This window comes from Ursus americanus, chromosome 12 (genome assembly GCF_024610735.1).
Source record: "Ursus americanus isolate L20-20 chromosome 12, mUrsAme1.1.p, whole genome shotgun sequence".
Taxonomy (NCBI): domain Eukaryota; kingdom Metazoa; phylum Chordata; class Mammalia; order Carnivora; family Ursidae; genus Ursus; species Ursus americanus.
The window spans coordinates 18,957,759-18,969,910 of NC_142138.1; the positions used below are offsets into that span (position 1 = coordinate 18,957,759).

The 12,152-nt window shown below is 37.2% G+C and overlaps 1 protein-coding gene across 6 annotated transcripts in view; it reads left to right on the forward strand.

Moving 5' to 3' along the window:
* The window catches only part of ATG4C (autophagy related 4C cysteine peptidase), an 85,245-nt gene that overhangs the window by 49,691 nt on the left and 23,402 nt on the right, over positions 1-12,152 (forward strand). For all 6 annotated transcript variants that reach the window (XM_045802181.2, XM_087865957.1, XM_045802179.2 and 3 more), the window contains exons 7-9: positions 1,940-2,076; positions 8,525-8,603; positions 9,261-9,337. In XM_045802181.2, coding sequence (XP_045658137.1) covers positions 1,940-2,076; positions 8,525-8,603; positions 9,261-9,337 — 293 coding nt within the window. The remainder of the gene's footprint in view (positions 1-1,939; positions 2,077-8,524; positions 8,604-9,260; positions 9,338-12,152) is intronic.

A 12,152-nucleotide genomic window follows, 5' to 3' on the forward strand; every position in this document is an offset into this window, starting at 1 on the left:
ATGACTCCCCTTTTTCCCTCTCCCATCTTGCATTTAACATATTAAGGAGTTCTTTTAACTTACTGATCACTTTTAACCAGCTCCAAATGACCATCCCATGACTGTTCCCTATATTCACAATTACTGCCCTTGTTCGAGCTATTATCATCTCTTGTTAGATTATTGTGGTTTCTTTCCTTCCTTCCTTCCTTCCTTCCTTCCTTCCTTCCTTCCTTCCTTCCTTTTCCCTTTTCTTTCTTTCTTTCTTTCTTTCTTTCTTTCTTTCTTTCTTTCTTTCCTTTTCTTTTCTTTTCTTTTCTTTTTTCTTTCTTTCAGATTTATTTATTTGAGAGAGAGCATGTGAGCGTGAGCAGGGGAGGGAGAGAAGGAGGCAGAGAGAGAATCTCAAGCTGACTTCCCACTGAGTGTGGAACCCGATGCAGGGCTTGATCTCAGGACCCTGAGATCATGACCTGAGGTGAAATCAAGAGTTGGATGCTTAACTGACTGAGCCACCCAGGCACCCTATTTTCTAACTGTTCTCTGTGCTTCAGCCCTTGCCCCTACAGTCTGTTATCAACACAGGAACCACACTAGTAAAGTGTAAGTCAGATTAGGACATTCCTTTCTAAAAAACTCTTCAATAGCATGCTCTCTCACTCAAAGTAAAGAACTGCAGTTTTTACAATGGCCTTTAAGAGTTCACGCACTGGGGTGCCTGGTGGCTCAGTCGGTTAAATGTCTGCCTTCGGCTCAGGTTGTGATCCCAGAGTCCTGAGATTGAGCCCACATTGGGCTCCCTGCTCAATGGGAAGTCCGTTTGTCTCTTTCCCTCTGCCCGTCATCCTCGCTTGTGCTCTCTCTCTCTTGCTCTGCTCTCTCTAAAATAAATAAATAAAATCTTAAAAAAAAAAAAAGAGTTCACACAACCTGTCTTCATTCTCCCCCAGTGTTTTACTTTATCTTCTAACCTTATTTTCTATTATTTTACCCCTTGCTAACTTCCCTCCAGAGACACAGGCCTCTTGTTCCTGGAATATGCTGGCTGTGCTTCTGCCTTAAGGCATTTGCATTGACTGATCTTTATACCTGGAATACTCTTCCCCCAAGTTTTGGCATTTCGTGGTTTCTTACTTTGTCCTGACTTAAATGTTATGTTTTCGAAGGCCCTCCTTACCAGCTTATTTTAACCCCCACTCCCCCACACCTACATCTCCTATCTATCTTTCTCCCTTTGTTTTTCTTCAAAGCACTCATCACCATCTGACATAACTTTTTTTTTTTTTAAGATTTTGTTTATTAGAGAGAGTGTGTGCACAAGTGGGAGGGGGGTGGCAGAGGGAGAGGGAGAAGCAGACTCCCCAGTGAGCAGGGAGCCCAACATGGGGCTTGATCCCAGGACCCTGAGATCATGACCTGAGCTTAAGACAGACACTTAATTGGCTGAGCCACCCAGGTGCCCCAGCCGTCTGACATAATCTTATATTTGACTAATTCACTATTTCCTTATATTAGAGTATATGATCTAGGAGGACAGGGTTTTTCCTCTATTTTGCTCACTGGTGAAGCTCTATATGAAGTGCCATATAGTAGCTACTCAATAAGTATCTGCTGAATGTATAAATGAAGTAGACATTTTTTTTTAAGATTTTATTTATTTATTTGACATAGATAGAGACAGCCAGCGAGAGAGAGAACACAAGCAGGGGGAGTGGGAGAGGAAGAAGCAGGCTTTCAGTGGAGGATCCCAGATCGCCAGGATCATGCCCTGAGCCGAAGGCAGATGCTTAACGACTGAGCCACCCAGGCGCCCCAAAGTAGACATTTTTTAACTCATTGAGACCTTGATAGTGATAGCAGAGATTAGATGACTGGCCAATGGGGAGGAGGGATTAGAGTAAAAATGTTTCTGAAAATCATTTTTATAAAATTTAATACATATTTATTATATTTTTCTCAGTTTACAGTTCTGATGTAATTGATAAACAGTGTACTTCCATGGCCTCTGATAATACAGATGACAAAGCTGTTATTATTCTAATCCCTGTTAGACTTGGTGGGGAAAGAACCAACACCGACTACTTAGATTTTGTAAAGGTATGAAATAACTAATTTTTTTTAAGGCAATGCTAGCTAATATGAAAAATACAGAAGGTTTGCAGTCTTTTTTTCTATGAAATGGATAGTGATGATTTTATAATTATAGGTTGTTAAGTTTGATATTAGAAATTTTTAATTTCAATATTATAAGATCAAACATGATTTGAAGGGTATGGTGTTCTATGACCAAGTAAAAAGCCTTTAATCTTTTTGTAGCTGATCAAGGAGACATAGATGCAGCGATAATCATAATCTGTACTATGTCTACAGTTCCCATTATCCGTATTTGTGATTGTTTAAAAGTATGTACCTTTGTTTATTTATAAATCCCACATTAAACTATTTTGAGATAATGATTGAAACAAACTGAGTTTTCTATTATTGCTGTATTATCTCTTAACTTGTTTCCTGTGCCACCAGAAGGTCAATAAGTAAAATGACTATTTATTTATATAGACAGAAATGATGAAGATAGTATGAGGGAAGGTTCCATCTTGGTTTTCTTTATATTAACCAGTTAAAAATCTCTTCTATTTGAGAACACATAATTCTTTTTTCCAGATGACCGTGTCTAATTATGTTATCTTGTTTTGGGCACCACGACGTTTAGTTAATTATTTAAAATAATTTTATTTTTGATTTGAGTAAAGTTGACACACACTGTTACATTAGTTTCAGGTGCACAGCATAGTGACTCAATTTCTCTATAGGTTATGCTGTGCTCACCACAAAGGTAGCTACCATCTGTCACCATACAACCCTCTTACAGTATCACTGACTATATCCCCTATGCTGTGTCTTTTATGACTGTGACTTATTCATTCCACAACTGGAAGCCTGTATCTCCCACTCCTCTTTACTCATTTTGCCCATCCCCCACCTCCCTTCTCTCTGTATTTATAGGTCTGATTCTGCTTTTTGCACAAAACTTTAACTCTTGAAATACTTAGTTTTGGTTAAGACTATAGTACTTTTTTTTTTATAAAGATTTTATTTATTTATTTGACAGAGAGAGACAGCCAGCAAGAGAGGGAACACAAGCAGGAGGAGTGGGAGAGGAAGAAGCAGGCTCCCAGCAGAGGAGCCTGACATGGGGCTCGATCCCAGGACTCTGGGATCACACCCTGAGCCAAAGGCAGACGCTTAATGACTGCGCCACCCAGGCGCCCCTAAGACTATAGTACTTATATTATTTTCATAGTTTTAATAAAGTTTCTCATCTTTTCAAGGCCAGAGATGGAATTCCTCTTTGAATGGAGTGTTTTGGCATAGTAATCTTGAAATTTGTCTTTTTTTTTTTTTTAAGATTTTATTTATTAATATGACAGCGAGAGACAGCCAGCAAGAGAGGGAACACAAGCAGGGGGAGTGGGAGAGGAAGAAGCAGGCTCCTAGCGGAGGAGCCTGATGTGGGGCTCGATCCCGGAACGCTGGGATCACGCCCTGAGCCAAAGGCAGATGTTTAACTACTGTGCCACTCAGGTGCCCCTTGAAATTTGTCTTTTATGTTTCAGTAACAGTTTGTTCCCCACGTGAAGCCTCGTGGTCCATGTGTATATGGGTGGAACATCTATCCTCACCATAGATTGTGCTGTTTCTAAAAATCTAGAGCAGCTGTTTTCAATACATGGGATATGGAAGTTTTCTAGGTGGTATATTGGTTTTTTGTAATAGTTACTAAAATTCTGCAGGCATACATGTTACTAGTAATACCGATACTATAGTCTATCGATAATATATGAATCCCCTAGGTAGAAGTGGGGTTTTGATTTCTAACATGTGGGCTCTTTAGTCAAGTTAATGGTAGAACGTGGGAAGTTATAAACCATTTCACCTAGCGAATCCATTGAGGGTTTTGGGACTTCTGCCATGTTGCCATGTCTCAGTAGGTTGTAATCAAGTCTGGACTGGATTCCCTCTACCTTTTCTATAACCATGAAAAGATTAGAAACTGAGACAATCTTGGAACTAACTCCTTTAGCCAAACCCCATTTTTGGTGGAATGGGCTGCAGATGGCTTCAAGGCATGTTACATCTATCTGAGGGCTTTGCTACTTGGTGGTATTAATATTTTTTATCAGATGGTAGGATTGCCTCATGCTCTTGAATGATTCATTGGAGTCTGAAGTGTAGTAAACAAACCACGGTTAGCTGTTAAAGTGATCCTCCGTATCCAGCATATGGGGTTGCTCAACAAATACTTGTTAACTCTCATATTTCTTTTTTTTTTTTTTTAAAGATTTTATTTATTTATTTAACAGAGATAGAGAGAGCCAGCGAGAGAGGGAACACAAGCAAGGGGAGTGGGAGAGGAAGAAGCAGGCTCATAGCAGAGGAGCCTGATGTGGGGCTCGAACCCAGAACGCTGGGATCATGCCCTGAGCCGAAGGCAGACGCTTAACCGCTGTGCCACCCAGGCGCCCCTCTCATATTTCTGTAACACTTTTAATACAGATATATCTCATTTTGCTTTCATAACAGCTAGGAACTATCTTGTCTTTATAAAACAGAAAAGACAGATAATAAGTCATAAGTTTAAGTTCAGATAGCAAACTGGTAACAGACCAGAATTTCTGTTATTTTCATATTTTCCCCTAAAATATGGACTTTTATTTTTTTTAAAAATATTTTATTTATTTATTTACCACGAGCGGGGTGGGAGGGGCAGAGGGAGAGAGAATCTCAAGCAGACTCCCTACTGAGTGCAGAGTCCAACTTGGACTCACGACCCTGAAATCACAACCTGAGCCGAAACCAAGAGTCGGATGCTCAACTGAGCCACCCAGGCGCTCCTAAAATATGGACTTTTAAAAATGTAATACTCTTTGAGCTTCTACCCATTTAATTTTTACATTTTACACATTTTAATTTTTCAATTATCAGCAAAAAATGGCTGAAATGGCTGAGTGAAGTAGGTTATATGGTATGTGTTATGTTTGCTTAGGGGTTGGTTGGGTCAAAAGCCAAAATGATAACTTATAAAGGGGCATTCACTTGGAAGTGAAAAAACAGAGTGTCCGATAGTCCTAAAAGAAGAATAATCATCTTCCTCTTCCATTTCTTCTTCCTCCTCTACTCTCCTTTCTCTTTCTTCACCTCCTCCTCCACCTCTACTTCCACTGCCCTTCCATGCTTCCCACTCCATCTCCCCCTCTCCCTCCACTTCCTCCTCCTTTGTCAGCAGTTGTATTTTTTCCTGCCAAACCATTGTGCATTGTACTCTCTAAAATTCACCACTCAGTTCTATTTTTCAAATTTATTAATCAAGGTAATTCTAATCTTTCAGAGATGGTACCATCCCCTGCTACATTCTGTGAGGAGAAAGAAATTTGGTGTGGTGCTTTATCAGCTCTTAGCTCAGGAAATTTATTTATTTATTTATATATATTTTAAAGGACCTGGAATGGGGAAAATCTAATATGTTCTCCTTCTCCAGCAAGACAAATTAGGACTTTTCTTTTTGACTGATTACTTCAGTCTTATTTATTGCTTCATGGGTACAGTTCAATAAATTCTCACCACTAGATAACTGTGAAGAAGATTTTTTAGGAACTGAAAAGTGTTTCAGGTTTCCAAAGATACAGTCTCTTATATGTAATGGCATTCTAGTTCCTAATCTGCTTCTAAGTGTTTATTGCTAAATCTGCTCTAGTCTGTTGCAAAGGAAATATAGATGTCAGGAACCAAAGTCTTTGTTCCATTACTTGGAGTCATTCTTTTTTGCTGAGGAGAATCACTGATGATTCTTGCTATGTATTTTTTTTCTTTATTTTCTTTGCTATGAGGGACTTAGAACTTTCACTTCCTCATGGCTTTCTCTGTCAGAAACATTTTGTGTCAGCTGATCAGATTGCCTCAATTTGAAGTAAGGCACTCTCTAAGGATTTTTATTTGAGGGGAAAGGAACAGAATAATAAACTATTAATGGAATAATAATAAAAATAGAATGTTTTGTTTATTTTCTGTATAATTTCATCTTAATTTATTTGTTAGCTCTAAAATTTTAACCTATAATATGACTTCTTTGTTTTATTTAACTTTTTTAGTTACAGTTCTCCTTTCCAAAGAAACCTCTATGATATTTTCACATGACTGAAAATATACAAAGTTGTTTTCTCTAAAGGGTTATTTATAACAGTAAGGACCTGGAAACAAATATTCATAATGGAGATTTTAAAGTACATTGTGGTATTTTCATAAATTTGAATATTTTACAGACATTAGATATTATATTAGTGATCTATATTTGTTGATAGAAAAAGATGTTTACAACATAATGAGTGACTAAAGTTAAAACAGCATATATGGTGTGATGCCACATACATTGGTTTATATTCATAAATTTCTGTGTGAATATATGTAACATAGATCGAGTTCAAGAAGGTGTTCCCCAGATATTAATAATGATGAGCTCTGAGTGTTGGGGTTTTGGGAAATTGTTAGTTTTTTTTTTTTTAAAGTTTGTTTATTTAAGTAATCTCAACAGCCAATATGAGACTTGAATTCATGACCCTGAGATCAAGAGTCGCATGCTCTTCTGACTGAGTCAGCCAGGCACCCAGGAAATTTTTACTTCTGTTTTTAAGTAGGCTCCATGCCAAGTGTGGAGCCCAAAGCAGGGCTTGAACTCAGGACCCGGTGATCAAAACCTGAGCTGAGATCAAGAGTTGGATGCTTAAGCTCCTGAGCCATCCAAGGCTCCCAGATTTTTACTTTTTAATATGTACTCTATGTGTGTTTTTTAAATAACAACCGCATATTATTATTATTTTTTAAATATTTATTTATTTTAGAGAGAGTGTGTATGCGTGGGGGGGAGGGGTAGAGGGAGAGGAAGAGAGAATCTCAAGCGGACTCCGTTCTGAGTATGAAGCCCAATGTGGGGCTCCATTTCACAACCTGAGTGGAAACCAAGAGTCAGGTGTTCAACTATTGCACCACCGAGGCGCCCCCAAACACATATTATTTTTAAGAAAACAATTTTAAAAAATACTCCATGGTTTGATTACTTGTTAAAGGGAAAAAAGCATTAGTTCATATACTTTGTATTTTTGTTAATTAATTTATTTAAAAGATTTATTTATTTTGAGAGAGGGAAAGTAGTGGGAGGGGCAGAGAGAGAGGGAAAGTGAGAATCTGGAGCAGACTTACTGCTGAGTGTGGAGCCCAATGCGGGGTTCTGTCTTACAACCCGGAGATCACGACCTGAGCTGAAACCAAGAGTTCAATGCTTAACTGACTGAGCCACCCAGGCGCCCCACATACTTGTTATTTTTATATCTTCTAGATTTCAAAACATCCTGTCATTTAAGGGAAGGAAAGTTAAGCTATTATTTAATACTTCTGGGGTTTTATAATGTACATTTTATCATTATTAGTGTTTTCTAACTTTATAATATATGTTAAATATATATATGCATAATATAAGCTAAACTATTGATAAGACTTTATGTGATTCCACTGGACATGTTTTTTAAAAGGTATAGAATCATTGGGGCACCTGGGTGGCTCCGTCTGTTGAGTGTAGAGCTCTTGGTTTCAGTGCAGGTCATGATCTCAGGGTTGTGAGATCAAGCTCCATGTCTGGCTCCATGCCCAGCTTGGAGTCTGCTCCAGATTCTCTCTCTCCCTCTCCCTCCCCCTCTGCTCCCCACTAAAATAAATAAATAAATAAATAAATAAATAAATAAATAAATAAATAAATAAATAAAATGATACAAAAAAAATAATCTTTAAAAAATGGTTTAGAATTATTTGACCAGCTTAAATAGAATTCTACTTAGAATACATGCTGAGGGGCACACTAAATACTTTACTGAGGTATCCCTTATATTTTATGATTAGTAAATTACGTTGACTTTAAATACAATAACAATTATTATTTGCCTCGGATTATTTTCATTCGTCTTTATGTTTATTCCAGTAAATTTACGAAAAAGCATTAAAAATGTGTCAAGTGAATGCCGTTGATTAGAAAATGGTTTGTAGTTTGGGATTCTAAGACTCGAGGTTCAGTGAAAACAGTAATAAGGTCTAAGAACTATTTCTAGTATTTCAAAAAGCCTGATGAAAATACTATGTTGATCATGATAACGCTGCACCAACTAACCAAAAGGCCAGGTGTTTGGCTCTGGCAGGGCTTTTATTGCCTTTATATGGTGACCTTATTTATTTCTGTATCTGGCATATAGTAGTAGTTAATGCTGTTGAGTGACATGCTGGTCAGAATAGTTGATTTAATCATGTTAATGTGTGTTTTAAAGAAAATGGAAAATAGTGTGGTAGATAAAAGGATTCTAAAATATGGGGGCATATGTAATAACAGTAAAACTAGTGGTGAAAAATTTGGGAACTACTATACATACTAAACTGCTAATATAAATTTGGTTGTTTTGAATAACCATTTGCATCTTGACTCTAAATCTGAATTAATTTCTTTTGTCAGGGTATTTTAAGCCTTGAATATTGTGTGGGTATTATTGGTGGCAAACCTAAACAGTCATACTACTTTGCTGGATTTCAAGGTCAGTGATTTAGTAAAATATATTTCTTTATTGTTTTCTTTTAGAAGTCGGAAAGTTAATTTGGGATCATTTGGAAACAGGATGATTAACAGAGCAAAATGAGTATCTTATAAATTCATCAGTCCTACCTAGCCACTCATTTGTCATTTGGTCCACAACATAATTGGATTCTGTAAAATGTATGTTTAATTTCTGTTATTGCATAAACAGGCATAATTTATTGGTTTCACCAAACTTCAGAAGACATTGCTGCCACATTCTGGCAGTTACTATTTACATATTTACTTTTTACCAGTTTTAGTGGTGCTAGTTGATGATAAAATGACAAGCAATATGTTCTTCCTGTCAGGATAAAGTAGTGCAATACATTTTTCATATGCAAACTGTAGAATATAATTGTGTGTTTGTGAAAGTAATTTTATCACCAAAAATTAAATGACAGTCTCATCACTTTATAAAAATTCTGCTTATACAAGCATATTTGATTATGCAAAAGTTAATCTGTCCTGTGCAAACCTATGTTTCAGTCAATGAATATCAGTCTGGCAAGCTGTTACTCCCAGGTTTTTTTCAGCTATTCTACATAGAAATTGGATTGTAAGCAGTGTAATAATAAGGTGTTTTTTGAATTACTTGTCTTCTGTTTTGTCCTTGTAGATGACAGTTTGATTTACATGGATCCTCATTACTGCCAATCTTTTGTAGATGTCAGCATAAAGGATTTCCCTCTTGAGGTACTATGGATAAAGAGCTGGTACTGTTTTCTCACTATATGAAGCAAACTCTAAGTATATAGAGATGTGCTAGACAGCGATGCTTTTATGGTATTACAAGTTAATAATATTTTACTGATTTATAAAACCATAATCCACACAGTGGTCAAAGGTTAAATAATTTGTTGCTGAATTTTAATTTATGACATACTTTCTTCTTCATTTATCTGTGTCTCTAACTTGTTAGATATCCAACCCTATTAAAATAAATGATCAAGCCTCCAAGTTATATTGTAGATAAACAGCTGAATATTACTGAAGAATTTAAAATATTAAGCATGTTTAATAAAAAGAAAAAGAGGGGAAGAAAAAAGTGATGGAGTTGGGTTAGAATGACAGAGTGACTTGAGACTATCTGCTAAATTATTTTAAGTATAATAGTTGAGTCTTAGCCCCTAGTTTAGTTTTCCAAGAGCTAAGTTGGGTTTCTAATATTTGTTTTAGCTCTGATTTGTTTTTAAGATTTTATTTATTTATCTGAGAGACAGAGAACATGAGTTGGAGGGCAGAGGGAGAGGGAGAAGCAGACTGCCCGCTGCGAAGTGACGTGGGGCTTGATCCCAGGACCCCGAGATTGTGACCGAACTGAAGGCAGACCTTTAACTGATTGAACCTCCCAGGTGCCCCTGTTTTAGGTCTGATATCTTAACATATTCTTTTCCTTTATGTCGGGTTATTTGTGATCCAGTATTTAATTTTTAAATTTTATTATTATTTTAAAAAATACTTATTTAGTAATCTCTTTGCCCACTGTGGGTTTTGAACTCACAACCCTGAGGTCAAGAATTGCATGCTCTACTGACTGAGCCAGTCAGGCACCCCTGTGACCCAGTATTTAATTCAGAAAATTTTGAGAGTGCATAAGTGAGACATGTAATTATTACATGGTTTTGGTTCTTATTTTCCAGGTTGTTGCCTTTACAGACTTTTAAAATATTTGTAATCACTTGAGTGGCATGGATCACTGTTTTTCAAGGGCTTGACAAATTGGAAATATGGTTTAATACTTACTTTAGTAATAGCTTCCTAGCTAATATTAATATCTAGTAGTATTTAAAGGATAGATTATAAAAATAAACTGTAAGATGAAAATCTGGTTCTGAGGCATGCCTGGGTGGCTCAGTCGGTAAAGCATCTGCCTTCGGCTCAGGTTATGATCCTGGGGTCCTGGGACCGAGCTCCAAGTCTGGCTTCCTGCTCAGCGGGGAGCCTGCTTCTCCCTCTCCCTCTGCTGCTCCACCTGCTTGTGCTTGTGTGCATGCGTGCGCGCGTTCTGTCTCTGTCAAATAAATAAATAAATAAAATCTTTAAAAAAAACCAATCTGGTTCTGAAAGATACATTATACAACATCCTAGCATTCTTTTTTTTTTTTTTTTAAAGATTTTATTTATTTGACAGAGAGAGACACAGTGAGAGAGGGAACACAAGCAGGGGGAGTGGGAGACGAAGAAGCAGGCTCCCAGCAGAGGAGCCTGATGTGAGGCTTGATCCCAGGACTCCGGGATCACGCCCTGAGCCGAAGGCAGACGCTTAAGACTGAGCCACCCAGGCGCCTCTCATCCTAGCATTCTTTGTAAACTATTACCTGAACTAAAAGTACAAGTATCTTGAGGCCAGAGATAAGGTTTGCTTTCTGTTTTCTTCCTTCATAGTATCTTCGATGTAAACCTTAATAAATATTTCTAGTTGACTGATTGATACTGTGGGAGGCATGACAGAATTGTGCTATGTGAACCACGTTGTAATTCTCTTTCAGCTGCGTGGTGGTCTTGTGGCACTGATTCCTATGTCTAAGTTACATTTTCACTATATCTGTGCCATATTAACTCCTTAGAAAAGGAGATACTTGAAACTCAGATGGAAAATTATTCATAGCATTCTAGTATTAGCTAAAATAGGCAAATTAAAAGATTACTAGTGTTGACTGTTTCAACCAGTAGAGAGAGACTTTTCATCTGATATTTTGAAAGATTCTACAAAGAAACCAGGTGAGTGACTATCCTGGTTATATCTGCACTAGCAATGTTAGGAAGGCTGCAGCTCACTATTGGGAGGCAGGTGCAACACTTCACAGATGCATCAGTACAAGCTTGAAGTAGGGTGTTGATGGTGTGAATGGAAAAGAGGAAATGATTTTAACAGACTTTGTAAAGTTTGGTGAAGTTATGTAACTTTTGAAATGTACAGAAGCATTTATTTCTTATATAGTGGGGCACTGAGAAAGTGGGTTTAGATTTATATTTTTGAGATGCTGGTAGAGTATCTCCACCTGTCTGGGTAATTCCTCTGGACAGTTTTTCATTTTTCTCAGCTCAGGGATTTATCTTAGGCTATTTCGTGAATAGTATCATTTATTTTTCTATGAGAGTGTAATATAAAACTACAGCAAGTTGCTTTTGTACAGAAGTAAAATTTTACTTTTTGCTTTTTATCATATTTTAAGCTTAAAATGCTCCAAGTGGAGGTATTTTAACTACCCTATATTATTAGCCATCTTTGGCTCGTTATGTAGTTTGTGTGTATTTATGCTATTGTAATTTTGCAGTGGATTGACATAATTATATGAGCATTCTAAAACCATGCTTATACCTCAGTGATTAAAATTATTTTTTAAAGATTCTATTTATTATTTGAGGGGGGAGGAGCAGAGGGAGAGAGAAAGAATCCCAAGCAGACTCCATACTGAGCATGGAGCCTGACATGAAGCTCAGTTTCACGATCCTGAGATCATGACCTGAGCTGAAATCAAGAGTTGGCTGCTTAACCAATAGAACC